The 17,712-nt window shown below is 56.5% G+C and overlaps 1 protein-coding gene across 4 annotated transcripts in view; it reads right to left on the minus strand.

Moving 5' to 3' along the window:
• Window positions 1-17,712, minus strand: part of RBM19 (RNA binding motif protein 19) — a 147,102-nt gene that overhangs the window by 115,106 nt on the left and 14,284 nt on the right. For all 4 annotated transcript variants that reach the window (XM_058531490.1, XM_058531489.1, XM_058531487.1 and 1 more), the window contains exons 9-16: window positions 15,812-15,883; window positions 14,561-14,764; window positions 13,033-13,163; window positions 12,084-12,205; window positions 11,536-11,632; window positions 9,714-9,824; window positions 7,402-7,602; window positions 5,936-6,065 (exon numbers count right to left, since the gene is read on the minus strand). In XM_058531490.1, coding sequence (XP_058387473.1) covers window positions 5,936-6,065; window positions 7,402-7,602; window positions 9,714-9,824; window positions 11,536-11,632; window positions 12,084-12,205; window positions 13,033-13,163; window positions 14,561-14,764; window positions 15,812-15,883 — 1,068 coding nt within the window. The remainder of the gene's footprint in view (window positions 1-5,935; window positions 6,066-7,401; window positions 7,603-9,713; window positions 9,825-11,535; window positions 11,633-12,083; window positions 12,206-13,032; window positions 13,164-14,560; window positions 14,765-15,811; window positions 15,884-17,712) is intronic.

Genomic DNA, 17,712 nt, shown 5'->3' on the forward strand with positions numbered 1-17,712 from the left:
GGGGGGCTCATGGCCAGGTTAAGGGGGAGTCCCTTCGTGGCACCGGCCAATTGCTGCCACGTGGGAAGGTCAACCCCTGCGGTCAGACGTTCAGATCTTTCACATGAAGCTGAAAATCCAGCTGTTTATGGGAACACTCATGGTGTTTAAATCTTGGCCACTAACTCAAGGGCATGTGGCTTCTGTACTCGACAGTGGTCAACAGATAAACCAGCTCACTGGGCCTCTGTGGTCTGCTCCCCACACCCGGCCTGCACACAGACCATGGACAAAGATGGAAGACCCTTCCCTCTGCCTCTCCCAAGGGCCTGTTCCCAGCGTGGCATTCCAGGGGTGTGAAACCTCACGAGGACAACAGCTCGGGGGAGCCCAGCGGCTGAGCATGGCCAGAGTCCACTCCGTCCTGCCTCCCTGCCCCACAAGCAGTGGCTGGTCTGCTTCAAAGCACTTGTTTAAAGATCACAGGCCCCTGCCCAGGAAGGTGTGCTGTTTGGGTTTAGTGACAGAGCTGGGCTGAGCTGACAGCCAGGGCTGGCAGCCCAGGAACAGATGGATCCTTCCCGGCAGGTGAGCTGCTCTCAGCCCCAGCCCACTTAGAGGGAGGCCGGGACCTATCACCTATCTGGGTGTGTGGCTGGCCTGGCTCACTCGGCTCCTCCCCCTTCTAATAAGTCAACCAACAGCCCTGACTGCCAGCATCCAGGACGAACACCTAGCTTGAAATACAGATGCCTTAAATGTGGCCTGGCCTTCCCCAGCAGCACAGAGCTGTCCGCTGTTTCCCTAAACCTTTGTGTCTGCAGCAATGACCTCCATGTACCTGTAACCCCCCCAGGGCGCTGGAAGAACCAACAAGACTAACTAACGAGGGCATCCCAGTCTCCAGCTCTGCTGAACAGAGGGGGCCTGGAAAACATGAGCACAGGGCCCGAGGCTGAGTCAGGAGGCAGCGCAGAGCTGGGATGAGCACACGGCCTTCGAGACGAGAGTGATCCCGGTCAGAGTGGTGGCGACGCCACTCGCTAGCTGTGGGGCCCCGGGCAACGGGTTTAACCACCCCGCCGCAGCATCCCATCTAGAAAACACAGTTCAACACACACGTGTGCACGCACACCTGCACTCTGCTGGGCTGTTGGGAAACGTGTGTCCATCCACACGCCAGGTCCCCGGTCCAAGGCCTCTCGTCTGGATGACCGAGGAGCCTCCTCTCCGCTCTGCCCTCAGCACCCGTCCCTGGCCTGCCAGCTTCTCCCACTTGCCCCCTCTCCCTCCATTCCAGCTGCACTGGTCTCTGCTCTGCTCACCAAGCCTGCCACCCATCCCTACCGCAGGGCCTACGCACTCGCTGTCCCCCCGCCCGCTCCCCTCATCTCCCGTCTCCCCAGGCCTGGCTTCTTCTCGCCAGGTCTCAGCTCAAAGGTCCTCCCTGCAGAGCCCTTCCTGCCCACTCCTGCTCCAGGGGTCCCCACACGAGGCCCAGCCCAGGCCACCACATTCTGCTGGGTGGTCTCTTCAAGGCCCTTCTTGTTCTGAAATCACCGTATCGGTTCACTTCTCTGTCTGTGTCCCCAACGAGAAGCGGGGCTCATTGAGGACAGGACCACTTCTGCCTCAGACCCCACTGCATCCCCAGCTCTGGGCCCAGGGCACGTGCTCCAAAAACATATGTGGACAATGCTATGTCCAGCCCTCGGCATGTGCCTGGGACACAGTCAGTGCTCGGCAAATGGCACTTAGTGGGACTGAGAGGAGCTGTGGGGTCACGGCTAAGAGCACAGACCTGGGAGCTGGTGGCTTTGGGTCACATCCCCACTCTCTCCAGAGGTGTGACCTTGCATAAGTCACTCAACCTCTGTGTGCTTCCTTCCTTCTATCTAGAAAAGGGATGACAGTAACAGTGCCCACTTGCAGGACGATTATGAGAATTAATGCATAGAAGCCCATTAGAACAGTGCCGGGGCCTGTAGCCATCAATAATAGTCTCATCACTCTTAACATCACCTACGGGTGCCCACACTGCCCAGCCAGGCCTTGACGAGAAATCCAGGGGAAAATGTCATAAATCCCTAACCCTGCAGGCCCAAAACCATGAGGGTAGGACAGCGGCTGCAGGGAGCCCATGGCTCTCCTGCCTCTCTGCCTGCAGGGTGGGCTGCCTGCTCTGAGAAGCACAGCCAGCAACACACCTGAGTCCGGAGAACGCGTCCCTGCCGGCCACATGCCCGGGAGGAGCTTCTGCTCCCCGAGTGGCCAGGCCTGGCCCTGCTGGGGCCCATGCCCGCGTCCAGAGAGGCGCAGAGACAGCCAAGAACCATGGCGACAAAGCCAAAGGTCATTTTTAAAAGCACTTCTGCTCCTGGCCCCCAGTAGGGAGACAAAAGACTAAAAAGAAAAAACGAGGTATTGTGAAACTCAAACAGATGTTTGCCAACAAAATCACCAGAAACCAGAAAAAGAGGGAAGAAGTAAGAAAGGGAGCAGGGCTGGGGGGTGTGTGGGGAGGAAGGATTTAAAGCAAGGTGGGCTGGCGGGGCTGGGAGAGGCAGGGAGAACGTGCCTCCATCTGTAGTTAGCACAATAAAATACAGTCACGCGGCATCACATGGGGCTTTATTATAATCAGGCCGCAGAATTCGCCGAGGCTCCCTCCCCTTTCCAGCTCCCGGCGCGGAAGGCTGACAGCACAGACTGTTATCAGTTGTGAGCAGCTTTTCAGGACTTCCCCCCACTCGGAGCCCTTTATCTGGAGGTGAGGGTCTTGGTTGTGGGGAGATAAAACACACCATCCCCCTCCCTCGAGACTGGTACAGAGAATGGAGGGCTTTGGAGAAGGGAAGGGGAGGGAACCTCTGTCCACTCCTCTCCTGCTCGCCTGCCTCGGAGACTCTAAATCCAGGGCTGGGGGCTGGCTGAGTCCCTGAGCAATGGGGATGGGGTCTGGGGAAGCTTCAGGAACAACGTGGATAGGGCGGGCGTGGGGGAGGAGCGGGTGGAAAGGGACAGCACAGGGGACAGGGAGGGACTGTCTATGTGATACGTGTAAAAAAGGAACAGAAGGGGCAGACAGAGGCTGGGAGAGCAGCTCTGGGGGCGTCCACCCGCCAGCGTGTGACTCAGTGAGGCTTGAAATCAGCTCAGACGGACAACTTCCTCGTCCACGATCAGCTGGGCCCTGGCTCCCGCTCCAGGGCCTCCTCTGTGAGTCAGGGTCAGATCCTGGAAACCCACACAGAGAGGAGAGGTAGGGCCTGTGGGACAGCCTGTCTGGGACGCTCTCAACCCTGGAGCCAGGCTCGGAAACCAGGGAACCCCAGGGGCAGGTGGGGCGGGACTCTAACTTCAGAGCTGGTACACTATCTCTGTGAAGCCTCCCTCATGGTCTAGAACATTTCTGTACCCAGGGCCACTTCTCTTCCTAGTGTGACATCTCAGCTGTCCCCACCAGCCCAGAGGTTCTGGGGAAGAAGGGCTGTGTGGCGCCCATCTTGTCACTCCAGCTCCACGGCTGACAGCTGAGGGCTGGGCTCACGGCTGAACTACAGGCCGTCCACTCCAGCTCACGCTGCTGTATTGACAACAGGGGCAGAGTAGTGACCTCACTACACTCTCACTGAAGTGTTGAGAGGTCAGTCCGGTGATCACGCTCATTTTACAGACGCAGATGCTGAGCCCAGAGAAGGATAGCGGCTTGCCCAGTCACAGGACTGAGAGAGGACACGGAAGGCAGTGATCCCCCGGGGGCTGTAAGCCTCACATTCTGAGGAACTAAAGGGCTTCGCGCAGGGCCCAGCAGGGAGGAAATGCTGCCTGTGCCCCAGGGTTCACTCAGCACACACTTGCTGCTCTCCTACCAGGCACTGGGTCCTCTCTCGGGTGCCAGGGTACAGCGGGGAGCACGCAGACAAGGTACCCGCCTTGTGGAACCGACATTCCAGTGGGAAATTCACAGACAAACACCAAGGAAATGAACCCGCCCCAGTGCAGTTCCGGGAAGTGAAAAGCGTTCGAAACAAAGTAAAGCCTAAGTTGAGGGGGGGTATAAACAGGTACCCACAACGGGAGCCGTGACTGTCACTGTGATTGCAATGTCACCATCCCCATTCCTGCTCTGATGCTGGGGTAACTTCCCACATGGCCAAGCTCCTCCCATGTGCAGAGGCCTGGGACACAAGGACAAGTGTGGCCCATGCCTCCCCTCACGGGCACAGAGAGAGGCGCAGGACATTCACCCCCTCATCACAGCATCATCGAGCTACTCCTGCCTGGGGCCTCCCAGGGCGCCAGGCACCCAGCAGCGGGTGAGACGGCCGCTCTGCCCTCACGGCTCGCCGTCTGGTGGAAATGGATATAAACAAGTAAAACGAACGCGTAAATAGAATAAACACACCTTGTGACAAGAGTTCCAGAAGAACAGAAGAGAGGGAAGGGAGGGCAGCACCAGGACACGCGGCAGCTGTCCCCCGGGGCGGCGCCATGCTCAGTGGTCCTGCCGAAGCAGGCAGGACAGGCCTCCGCCGGACTCGATTCCAGGGCCCGCACTCCTGCACAGCTTTGAGCTTTAAAGGAGGACTTGCTTTTGGCCACAAAATATGAGTCAGGTTCAAGTTGAGTAAGTGAAGTGAAAGCCAAGGTAGCTGATGATTTTGGGGTGACGGCTAGTTAGGAACAATCCACGACAACACAGAGAGAACTCTTTGGTGGAAGCAAAGCAGGTTGGGAAGCGAATCTAATCAAATCTGTGGACGAACTAACTCATCCACAGGGGCTAGTGAGGGGCTCTAAGAGGTTCACACCCCAGGGACCGGGATGCTTTCAGAGCCTCCAAGAGCAGAGACACAAGCGTTCTCCTTCCTGCCTGGAACAAGGCTTCCAGACCAGTGGTTCCCAAATGCCTTGTACCGACTGGCCCAGTCCTGAGGAAGGTTTTACCCACCCACAATGAGACGAGACATGCAGACGCCTGGGGAGGTTTACGGACAGTGAGGTCTATTTGATTAAAGGATTGTTCTTCAATCTGAGAACTCTGCTCCCCCCACATTTCTTTTTCCTGTAAAACACACCCATTCTTTTATGAGCACAATGGAGATGGTACATGGGAGACTTACTTTTTTAATCCTTATTTTAATAAACTGGTAACCCCATGGTGGGGTGGGAGTGGGGGATATTAGTGATGGGCAACATCTTAATATCTGGGTAAAGGACTGCCAGGGTCCTTTTCAGAACTTCTCTGAAGGTCTTTGATTCTAAGATGCGGTCATGGTCCCCAGGAGTGGTTCTCAACTGGGGGCTGCACCGCCCTCTAGAGGGCATCTGGGAATGGGGGGATGTTTCGGGTTGTCACAACCACTGGGGGCACTCCTGACATTCAGTGGGCGGGGTCGAGGGATGCAGAATGTCTTACAATTTGCAAAACAGTCCCGATAGGGAAGAATCATGCTGCCCTGAGTACCAGTGGTACCCCCTCCCCTCCAAGTGTGAAGCATTAGCTCCGGGCTGGGGCCACCGTCCCTTCCCCTTCCTGCCCTTGCAGTTGCTGGACACCAGAGGGCGCCATGCCATTCCAAGGACCCTGAAGAATAAACATCTTCACCAGCCACCCCCACTGGCAAGGCATCCCAGTGGATGCAGGAAATGAGAAGGTTGTTTTCACTTGCTCTGTTCTGAATCCCTATTGACAGAGTCTAGTTTTTTTAAAACCTTTAATCGACAAGCTAAAAAGTCGACTACCTTATGTTGCACCCATATTGTTTATGCTCTATTTTTTTAAGGACACTTTACGTGCCTATAAAACCCAAGAGTGTGAGATGCACAGTTCTCCAGGATGAATAAAGAACTTTAAACCGAATACCTGATAAACAATCAGTGCTGTCCCTCGCCCTCCTTCCTCCCCTCGCCCACTGTCTCAGGACACCCTAACCTCAGACTCCGCTCTTACCCGTCTCTGGCTCCATCCTGTCCTTTTCCGCGGGATCCGCTGGTGCGTCTTGGGGTTCTTTCTTCTGCGGGGCTGAGCTGGAGAAGACGCCCACTGGAGCCCACTCCAGATACAGGGGGACGTGGTGAAACTACAGAGACAGAGGAGGGGGTAGGGCCTCAGTCCCTCACGCAGAGGAAGAGCCCGGGGCTCAGAGTGTAGGGGTGAGTCACCGGGAAAGGGGAGCCGGGAGGAGGAGCACAGCCTAGAACTCTGTGCTGCCTGATCCCTGAGAACACCACGGGGGCCCTGCTGCAGCTCGGGGAGAGGCCTGACCATGTGTTGTCACCGGACACACTTGTGTCCCGTGTTTCCTCTCATCGGAGCATGACTGGGGAGCGGGAGGGACGGCGGAGCAGAACCACCATCAACAGGCAGCATTCCTGGAGGAAGAACATGCCTTCTCTCCCGCCACGTACACACACTCATGGGCAGGGCACGTGCACATGTGTGCCGGCAGAAATAAATTTTCTTCCAAAAAACGATAAACAAGACACTGACAAATAGTCTGCAGAGCGTTAAAGTGCCTGATAAACAGAAGCTACCTTTAGTGGGTTGAATGGTGGCCCCCCAAAAGATGTGTCCACGTCCTAACCCCCAGAATCTGCTAATGTGACCATGTTTAAAAAAACGGGTCTTTGCTAACGTCATTAAGTGAAGGATCTTGAGAAGAGATCATCCTGGATTATTTGGGTGGGCCCTAAATCCGAGGACAAGTGTCCTTATCGGAGAAAGGCAGAGGGAGATTTGAGATGGAGGAAAGGAGAGGCCACATGAGATGGAGGCAGAGACTGGAGTAATGCGGCCACAAGCCAGGGGACGCCTGGCGCCACCAGAAGCTGGAAGAGGCAGGAAGGACCCTCCCCTGGAGCCTTCAGAGGGACCACGGCCCTGCCGACACCTGGATTTCAGACTTCCGACCTCCAGAACCATCAAGGATTAAATTTCTGTTGTTTTAAGCCACTAAGTTTGTGGTAACTTGTTACGGCAGCCACAAGAAACTAATATACTAATAATATTAATACGTGTGTGTGTGTGTGTATACATATATATATATATATATATATATACATATATATATTTTTCTTTTTACTAAGGCATAGGAGACAGCCTACCCACAGAATTGACTTTTAACTTACCATGGGTCCAAGATAACAAAAGAACCAAGAATGACAGTTCAAATCACGTGGGAATAGAAAGTCGGGGAAAGCCAGAGTTGGGCGAGGAGCCGAGGCGGGCTTTCCGGAGGGTGGTTAGCGCATCCCCCTCACCTGCTCCCATGCTGTGGAGTCCTCAGGGGCGGGATGACATTTACAACCAGGAGAGAGACAAGAAGTCTTCAGCTGAGCCCCCACGTGCGGGGTCTCTGCTGAGACTGGACACTGAACCCCCGCTCCTCCCCCTGAAGCAGGTCTCGGGGCCCTTACCTTGGAATAGGCCAGATGTCTGAAGGCCTGGCGGGCCTCCAGCGGCTCCAGGAACTCCACGATGGCGGTGATGCCGCCCTCGGGCAGCAGCACGCGGCCCAGGCTGCCGAATCGGCCGAAGGTCTCCTGCAGCTCGGCCGCCAGGGTGCCCGCTGGGAGGTTCTTCACCAGGATCACGGTCTTGCTTCGCTCCGCTGCGGCCTGCAGGGAGATGAACACACGTGGGCCCACAGGAGGGCAGGTCCCGGGCCCCTGACACAGCACTGATGTGTGGTCGACTCCAGACCAGGCGCCCCTTGGGAACAGTTAGTGGGCACCTAGGAAGCGGGCCCAGGAGACCCACCCTCTTGGGCACGGCGCTCCGTGGGTGAGAGGCAGCCCACGGAGTGGATGAGGGTGAGGGCTCCAAAGCTTGACCCCGCGTCAAATCCCGGCCCCTCCACTCCTGAGCCACAGTGGATTTTGACAGTGCCCAACCACAGCCCTCGCTGGACCTTCCAGAGCATTCCCGCCCCGAATGCCAATGGCAGGATCTGCATCTCCGTGCCGAGCGCCCTTCTCGGGAACTGCACGTGCCAGGCGGGAAGTGCCGAGGAGCTCACACCCCTGGGAGCAGCCCTGGCTCTGAGGACTCGGTGCAGCCCTTGTCCTCCGGGCGGGACAGTTCTGAGACAGGAGTTCCGCGGTGTCCCCCCGATAAAGCTCCAGCCCGCCGCTACACCAGCGGTGCGTAATAAGCGCGCCCTGTACTGTCTCCTTTCCCCTCTTGGCCTTTCTCACCAGTGTTTTCGGCCCTGCCCAGTAAACCACTTGCACTTGAGTCTTTGTCTCAAAGTCTGCTCTTAGAAGAACCCAAACTAAGATGCTCGATATACGACCCTGAGCAACGTACCTAACTGTGCCTCAGCCCCTCCCCTCACACAAGGACACAGCACCTGTTTCACAGGGTCACTCCAGGAAAGGATTTCATCAAATGGCTTAATACGAGCAAAGTGCATATAGTATAAGCACTCTGTAAACATCAGCAAGTATTTTATTAAAAAACAATGTTGGAAGGGTATAAAAGAGCCAAAAAAAATATCATGGAAAAACTCCAGGCACATGGAGTATCTGGGTATGAGCTCAGCTCAGCTACTAATCTAACCCGAAACCTTGAGTCAACTGCTTTCCCCGTGAGCCTTGCTTTCTCATCCGCAAAATGGGCTAATGGTAACACCCATTCTGTCGGCCTCGCGGGGTTGTTGTGACAAGCAATTGAGATGAGGGGGTGGAAGCCGTCTGCAGGTGGGGAGGGCTGGGGACCAGTGGGCTTGTTAGGCGCAACCCAGGCTGCGGGGTGTAATGGTTAGGGGCACGGACTCTGGGGCTCGCGTGCAAACCCAGCTCCACCAGTGACCAGCTGTGTGACCAGAGCCAGTGACTCCACCTCTGTGACCGTGGTCCCTCTGTACAATGGGAGCACACAAGTGCTGCTTCCCCACGGTTATTATGAGAGCTAGATGAGGTAATAAAACACATGAACTTATAAAGAGTGCTTCGGTAAGTCCTAATAAATGTTACCTATGTGTACATGTATTTAATTTATCCATCCATCCATCATCCATCCACCCATCCACCCCACTTTCCATCCGCCCATCCACCCACCCTTCCATCTACTTGCTTACCTCCCCCCCACCCTCCCAGCCCTCCCTCCCGCCCATCAGGTTAAGTTAACACTGAGGCCTGGTCAGGCTGAGGAAAGAGCTGTTTGGGGTCAGAAGCCCTGAGACTTAGTAGAGGCTCCTGCCACAGACTCACTGTTTGACCTCTAAGCCACCTCTGCCCTCTGTGGGCCTCAGTTTCCCAGTCTGTAACACGAAGGGGAGGATGCCAGGTGGCCTCACGGTCCCCTCTAAACTTAATCATTCGCAAACCTAAGAATCCCTTCCTGGTGGAGAACAAGCACACAGAGGCGCTGAACTCTCTCCTACGGGGTTCCAGAAGGGTCTAAAGCCCTACACAGGCACTCCTAGGAGGGGAACAGGATGTTTGGGGCCCCTCTGATCTGCGTGGAGAAACCGTGGGTTTCAAGGTGGCCCTCTTGTATATGGCCCCCCAGAGACACCATCAGGGTCAGATGGGTCCCTTGTCTGAGCCCATATGATGCTTCTCACTTTCTTTAGGGACAATTTAAAAGTTAATGATAATCATCCTTGAAAGGCCAGACCCTCAAACCCATCAGCATCTCACTGATCTGGAGCTCCACTCCCAGCTCTCCACGGCTGGTGGCTGAGCACCCAGTCGGCTCGCTAAGCCTGGGATTGAGTACCCACCTGGCTGAAGGAATCCAGACTGACTCCGTTGTCGATGAGGAAGCATCGCACTTCTTGGACGAGCTGGGTCTCCCCCAGGGCCACGCACACGGCCACGCTGCCCTTGGTCTCCTGTGGGAGCAAGGAGAGGAAGAGGCCCTGTCGGCTGTCGGGCAGGTGACAGCCCTCCCACCTCCCAACAGCCCGAGAAGGAGGGTCGGATGGAGATGGGCCAGCCAATGCCCCTCGCCTACCCACTGACTCGACGGCTCTGGCCTCTGCGTCTCTCACAGTAAATCAAGGACCCCACGCCCGCCTCTCCAGCCTCTCCCTCCCTCCGCTGCAGTTGTTCGGGTCTCTTTGCTGCTCCTCCCACACTCCAGGCTCACCCCCACCCTAGGAGCGAGTCTTGCCTGCCTGCACGGCTCTCAGCCCACACTCGTCGTCCCATTCAACTTCTCCTCCAATGTCACTCCACTGACCAGCCCCTCCTCACTCTCACACCCTAGACCCCCACTCAGCTTAACTGTTCTCCGTAGCCATCACCCCAACATGCTGCACTTTGTTGACTTCTTAGTGTCTTCCTCCACTAGGAGGCACTAGAAGAGCAGGACCGTTTCTCTTTAGTGCTCTGTGGCACTCCCGGTGCTCAGAGAGTGCTGTGGGATCTGAGCTGGCTGCAGCCCTCCCAACTGGCTGAGGTCTAGAGCTCTGCTGCCCCATATGTGGCCACGAGCCCTTGAAATGTGGCACATCCGAAGTGAGAAGTGTGTGAGTGTAAAACACACACTGGATTCTGAACACTTAATGAGAAAAAGGAACGCAAGATATCTTGTCATTTTTTACACTGCATATATGTTGGAATGATAATATCTTGGCTATACTAAATTAAATAAAACAGATTAAATTTAATTGTGCCTGTTTCTTTTTGCCTTTTAAAATGTGGCCACTAGGACGTTTACAATTACATCCAGAGCTCACATTTTATTTCTAATGGATAGCGCTGACCTGGAGCGTCAGGCAGAAGGAGTAAACGAGAGAGGGTTGACGAGTTTATGGGCCAAATCCCTGGATATCCTTTGCTGATTGGCTGAAAAACCAGTTTCGCCTAAGATGCACCTAGCCGTGGTCTAAGTGAAGACATACGGGTTTAAAGGACAGAATGTGACCTGGAGGAGCCAGAGAGGCGGACCTGGAAAAATCAGGAGGAATAAGGTTAGACCCGGGAGAGGAGGAGGGACAGAGACCGACTACTCCCCTCTCTTAGTCTCAGAGACCCGGGCCGGCCAGGCGGAGGAAGTGGGGGGACAACCCTTGGCGAGGTGTGCGCTGCAGCTCAGAGCGGGGGCGCCCGAGTCAGGCAGACCTGATATGACCCCACCTCCTCCTCTCTCCAGGTGTGTGACCTGATATGACCCCACCTCCTCCTCTCTCCAGGTGTGTGACCTGATATGACCCCACCTCCTCCTCTCTCCAGGTGTGTGACCCTGGGCATGTTACTTTGCCCGCCTGGGCCTCGGTCTGGTCCTCTGGAAAGTGAGGTTGGTAGGGGCACCCAGCCCCTGGGGCTGTGGCAAGAAGCAGCCCACAGCCAGGCGCTCCAGGAGGCGGCCTGAAGACCTCATCATCAGCCACACTCTCTGGCCTGCCCGACAGAAGCCCACGAGGTGCCGGGGCTGGAGGGCGGACGGGCTGTTTCCAGAGGGGCGGCCCCAGAGGGTGCCCATGACGTCAGCCTCCGAGGCCCAAGCTCACAGATGCCTGAGCACGACGCCCCTGCCCTGCCCTTCTCCTCTTGTGTGTGGCCCCGAGCCGGGATGCAACGGATGGGCCCCTCACGCACGTGGTCAAACACTTGGCTCTTGGTGGCGCTGTACTTCTGTGCGATGGCGTCGGCCACTGCGTTGGGGCCCATGAACAGCGTGTTCCAGTTGTGAGAGCTGAAAGGCAGAGGCACAACAGGGAGGTCAGATCTCGGATGAAGGAGTGGAACACTGCTTCAGTGCAAAACCTCTAAGAAATGAGCCCGTCGGCCTGCCTCTCTAAGCCCCTAAGCCTCCTCCTTCCCCCAGTTACCCAGTGTGGGCCCAGCACCCGGAGCCTGAAGACAAGGAGAGTGACGAAGACACCAACAGTCCCTCTCACTTGTCAAGCGCTTACTCTCTGCCAGGGTCTGAGCACTTTGAACTCATTGAATCCTCACAACACCACAAAAGTAAGGCACCACTGTGACTCTCCCCATTCAGCAGATGAGGAAACTGAGGCTCAGCAAGGTTATGGACGAGAGGCTGAACTCATCGCAAGGAGCCAGGGCACCCAGGGGCTGGGAGAGGGCGGGGCGAGGGCAGCAGTGCCGGGGTCGGGGCCCCGAGGCTGGGAGCGGGTAAGGACCTGGAGCTGCTGGCTTTGTCTTTAGACTCTTTCTTCTTCTTGTAAGACGACGATCCCGGGGCGTTGGCCTCCTCGCTGGCTTCCTTCTTGATGGTAGATGGTAACAGGTGGAGCATCCTGCCCTGGAGGGGGCCAGGGGAAGGGGGTAAGAGAGGAAGGGGGAGGCGCTTCCACACCCTGCCACAGGATGTCGGCCACCCCGCGAGCAGGCTGGACCCAGGGCTGAAACCCTGATGGGAAGATGGGGCCTCGGGCAGAACGACCACACGGCCCTGTGACACAGGGACCTGACAGTGTGATGGGGCCATCTGACACAGCCTCACAGGGAAATGGACCAGTTCATAAGGGACACCTGCAGCACCCCCCTCCAAGCCGGGCCATCTTTCCCTGCACCCGGAAGTCCCCGCACGCGAGGTCCACGCGGGCGGGAGCCAGGCCTGGCCTGGTGACCACAAGATCAATAAATCATGAACGAACGCATGAGGAAAAGGGAAAGGGAGACGAGGCAGCCTGGGGCTTGAGCACGTGTGCTAAGCACGTTACGTGGTGACACTGGGAAAAAAGAGGAGTTTCTGACATTCTACTGTGGCCATTTAATATGACCGTGTCAGAACTCCTTCCTTCCTGACCCCTTTTCCACGTACTTCTGGAGATGGAGAGCGTACTTATTCACGTCACAAACACTTTCTGAGAGCCTACTATGTGCCAGGGGCTGCTCTAGGTGCTAATGACAGATCAGTGAACAGAACAGACCAGGGCCCTGCCCCAGGGCACCACCCTCTAGGAGCTCGTGTGAGGAGGTGGTTGGTGTGTCTTCGGGTGTGTTTTCTTAGGCCCAAAATGTGGGTACATGTGCCCACACATGCACACGCACGCACACACACCTCCCCCCGCCAGCCTCTCTCAATCCCCTGAGCCCAGCAGCCCCCCGCCAGCCACGTGCAGTCACCTGGAACACCTGCCCATCCACCTCCGCGTAGGCCTTCACGGCGTGCTCGGGGAACATGAAGGTGACGAAGGCGAAGCCCTTGGGTTTCTTGGTCAGGCCATCGATGGGGTAATGGAGCTCAGACAGGGGACCTGAGAACAGGAGAGGTGTCAGTGTCCTGCAGGCTGGGCCCGAGTGCTGGGGGAGAAAAGTGCTGGGCACTCGTCAGGCGACGGGTTTTAACTGGTGAGAGCATCAGGCTGCCACTCTGGGTCGGCTGCAGCCACTCACTCGGCCCAAGGAAGACGTGGCAAGGGGCTGCCGTGAGACCGCCTCAGAGGTCAAGCGTGTCCTTTCACAATCCCTTATGTGTCTATCCTAAAAAGCAGAGGTGCCTGGACTGGATCCTGCCTCCCCCACCTACTACCTGTGTGGCCTTGGGTGAGCCGCTAGCCCCCACGTGCCTCAGCCTTCTCATCTGTAAAATGGCCTAACAGAGGACCTAGCTCACAGGGCAGCTGGAGGGTAACTGCATTGATACCTGCTACAACGTTAGTGCCATCTAAGTATTTGCTCTGAGATGATTACTACACTCAAAGGACACCCTTTCTGAATCGGTTTCCGCTCTCAACACCAGGGTGTGTGCCCCCCTCGGTCTTTGTCTTCCCAAATCGGTACTTGCAGTCTATTGTTGATCCCCTCTCCTGTGCGGCCCAGCCCGTTATGTAAACCAGGGCACCGGCATGGGTGGAAGGATCCAGAGAGCAGTGGACACAGGCTGGGAGGTTACAGCAATTTGCCTGATGGCAGAGTCCTACTTGGGGCCTCCGTGTCCCCACAACAGGCACTCAACCAAGCTCTGATCCTCCATGACCCAGAGCTGGCCTCCAAAGAGAAGTGGGGAGACGCTCCAGGGATAAAAGCATCAGTATCTCACCCGCATTCTGAACCCAACTTCCTTCCCTTCAACAACCATGACCTTACAAACAAAAACAGCGCTGTGTGCCAAGTTGAACTATGGGCCTTCAAGTGCACGTCCTGCGAAATAATAGCAACAATGACAACAGTAAAAATAACCTGCGCTATCAAATCTATGTGGATGCTCGGTCTGCACGGCAAGGCTATTTAGAAAGCAGAGGCTCAGACGGAGGAGCATTATTACACTCACACCTCTACAGTCACTGGACTTCCAATACTGAGTAGCAAGAGTTTGGACTGCAAGGGGTATCTCAGAAAAGTGGATCCAGATCTCGTCAGTTCCGAGTTCAGAGAGGGAGAGCTAAGAGGTTCGGGTTCAGACAGCACGAGACGCCTGTACTGTGGCCTTTTACTACGAGCTCTGCGGTACACACCCTGTTTGAATCCTTGAGCAGCTCAGGGATCGTTAGCCCCATTTTACGGATGAGAAAACTGAGACAAGGGGGTGAGGTCATTAGCCCGAGGTCAAGAGCTGCTGGGAGGCAGACGGGACTTGAACGCAGGCCGCCTGCTCTCCCCCACTGCTCTGTGGTGTGTGCCGCGAGCCGGGGGCCGCGCCCCCACCCCCTACCGTATATGGAGAAGAGCTTCTCCAGGTCCTCCTCGGAGCTGGTGTAGGGCAGGTTTCGCACGAAGAGCCTCCCGGAGTCAGCCAGGCCCTCCTCCTCTTCGTTCTCCCCGAGCGTGCGGCCTTGCCAGGGCTTGGCGCTATTCCTCAGGGGCTCCTTGGCCGTGGGGACGTTCTTTTCCCTGAACACCTCGATGTAGCGTCCACCTGCAGGAGAGCAGTCAGGGCTCTGAAGGGAGGCCTGGAATCTGGCCGGGACTCCCGGCTGGCAATTCCAAACTCTTCTTTGCTGCCTTCCAGAGGCCACGGCAAAGGCAGCTGATTACAGCCCCCGACACCAGGCTCTAACTGAGCTGACAGCCTGAGCCAATGCTGGAACCGGAAGACCCTTTCACTGAATCCCACTCTTCCGCAAGTTCAGTTCAACCCTGAGAGGAGCCTGCCTGGGTCATCCCAATCCACAGTGCTGCCTCCTCTAAATCCCAGGGCACGTTCCTTGGCACTGCTCACTGCTGGGCTCTAGGAAAGGCGTCACGTGACGACCCAACACTGCAGTCACCTTGTACCATCAACAAACTGTTTACACACACTGCCAGGTGTGTCTACTAGAACATGACTATCACTGTCTCCACACGCACACAGTAGGTGCTCAATAAATACCTACTGCCTGACATGCTAACAGTAGGTGCTCAATAAATACCTACGGCCTGACTTGCTAACAAGACTCCTTAGGTTTCCCACCTTCCCTAACAGAACTCGTGTCTTCACTAGGTATCAGTGGCTGGATCTGAATCACTTGTCCACGCCAGGGAAAGATCAAAGATCGCCCTCTCAGACGTCGTTCAGGCGGCCTCCTGACTCCAGGAACTCGTACTTGCTGTTCCCTGGACTGGAACAGCCTGCCCCACAAAGCCTGAGCTTGCTCCCTCTACTCTTCGGGTTTCGCTCCAATGTCACCTTCTCAGTGAGGCCCAAGTGGACACAATCCTGTTCAGAAGCACACCTCCTCCAGCCCCGGCCCTCTCTGCTCTGTATTTTCCCACAGCGCGGCCCATTCGATCACAGCCCATCTCTCCTGCTCTGTGTCGGCTCCAGGACAGCAGGGATCTTGGGCTCTTCTGCTCACTGCTGTATCCCCAGTGCCTAGAACGGTGCCCCGCACATAGCAGACCCTCAAGAACCATCTGTGGAGTCAGTGAAGGCATGCACGAAGCCCTCCACCACGCAGAGGCGGCACTGGCCCGGCGTCCTTACCCATGTATTCTCTGTTGCATTTCAGGGCTTTCTTCACTTCCGCCTCGCTGCTGAAATCCACAAAGACGTACCCTGAGAGAAGACAACGACAGGTGAAATCTGCAGGCCCTGCAGACACTCGTGGTGGTCACCAAGGAATACCCACACTGTGCTGGCTGTTTGGGGGGATTTGAGCAAAAATAAGGAAAAACCTCTATTTTTGCCAAATCTCTAAAAGACAAACACACTCCCTCCCACAACCCTGGCCAAATTTTCCTTTGCGGGGAGCGTTTAGACCCGGTGGCGTGGTTGTATGAAGATGCTGGACTACAGGAGTCAGAGACACAGGGGGCCTTCACCTCCCAGCCTCACTCCACCCTGACCAGGGCCTGCTCCGTGGCCTTCTCTGGAGGAGACGTGCCCGTGGTGGCCGTGTTGTGACCCAGCTCAGCACGAGGGGGGCCATCTCTACAGCGACTCTGCCTGGGAGGGCCTGAGGGCCTGAGGGCCTGGCTTACTTAGAAACAAACATGGGGGGTCTTTCCCAGGGCACAGCAGGCCTCACATCCTCAACCTCACCAGGCCTCAACCCCGTGAGGCAGCAGAGCAGGCATCATGGCTGTAACCTGGTCCAAAGCCCACAGGGTTTTGGCCTCTATTACAAGGCTATTTAGATTCTGCCCCGGGATCTGTCCCTCAGCAGCCAGGGGACAGCTTTGAATCACATCACGCCTCCCCTTGCTCTAAGCGCCCAGTGGGCCCCTGCACCCAGGCTGAAGGCCAGTCATTACTGAGCCCCCAGGCCAGGGGGCCGGGCCCTGCCTCCTCTCCAGCTCTTCTGTGGGGACATCCTGCTGCTCCTCAAAAGCGTCATGCTCAGACGCCAGCGCTCTCCAGCTCCAGGGCCTCCAACACGGTTTTCTCTCAGCCCCGAGAGCTCCAACACGCTCCTTCCTGGTCCCCCTGGCCAACCTCTGCTCACCCTTCTGGTCTCTGAAGTGCCGTGAAGGCAGGGGTGCCACCAGCGCCACCACCAATATGAACAACAGTCTCACAGCATGTGCAATAGGTGTTTAGCATTGTTCTGATGCCACACATGTAGTAACTCACGGAATCCTCACAACTTAAGGAGATGGACTGCCCTATTGCACAGATGAAGAAACGAGGCTAGGTCCCTGGTCCAAGGTCACAGGGCTCATAAGTGGCCAAGTGGGGATCTGAACCCAGGCAGGGGCTCTTTGCTCCTCCCTATACTGCACTCGCAGAGGTTTGCAAAGAACGAGATGGTTGGCTGAATGGAGCTGCCTGGTCAGCAGGGTTTTAGTGCTCGGAGGAGAGCTGGGGGGGAAGTACAGACCCTCGAAGGTGACGACACCACCCTAACACAGTGACAATTCCTACCTAGACTCTATCCCCGGCAGATCCCAACTGCTCTGCCCATGCCAGCGTCTTCCTGCCAAGGAAGCCTGCACGCCCAGTACTGCCCGGCTGCCCCGTGGCCAGAGGGCCTTCGTGTGGTTCTCTGAAGAGCGCCAACCCAGCCTGGCCAGCAAGTAGGCACAGGCAGGCTCCCACCTCTTCAAGCTCAGACCCCTCCTTCCAGAATGTTCCCCACCTCAGGGCAGCCAGAACCTAGGGTTCCGAAGCCCAGGGAGTGGGCTGGCTGCCTAGAGGGGAAACCAAGGAGAGGGTGGCATGGGGACAACACCACACACCCTCAGCAACTCAGAGCACTGCCCGTCAGCAGAGCTGTGCGTGGACTTCGCACAGCAAACCCCAGTCCCGGGTACAACTGTGTAAATGGAACAAGTGTAGACTGAGGCAGGGGAGGGGAGAGAAGAGAAATGTGAAAACTACACACCAGGCTGCCAGAGGCAGGGGACAAGAGGCAGACCCTTGTCCTGAGCAGTTTAACCACATCC

Source organism: Diceros bicornis, chromosome 35 (genome assembly GCF_020826845.1).
Source record: "Diceros bicornis minor isolate mBicDic1 chromosome 35, mDicBic1.mat.cur, whole genome shotgun sequence".
NCBI lineage: Eukaryota > Metazoa > Chordata > Mammalia > Perissodactyla > Rhinocerotidae > Diceros > Diceros bicornis.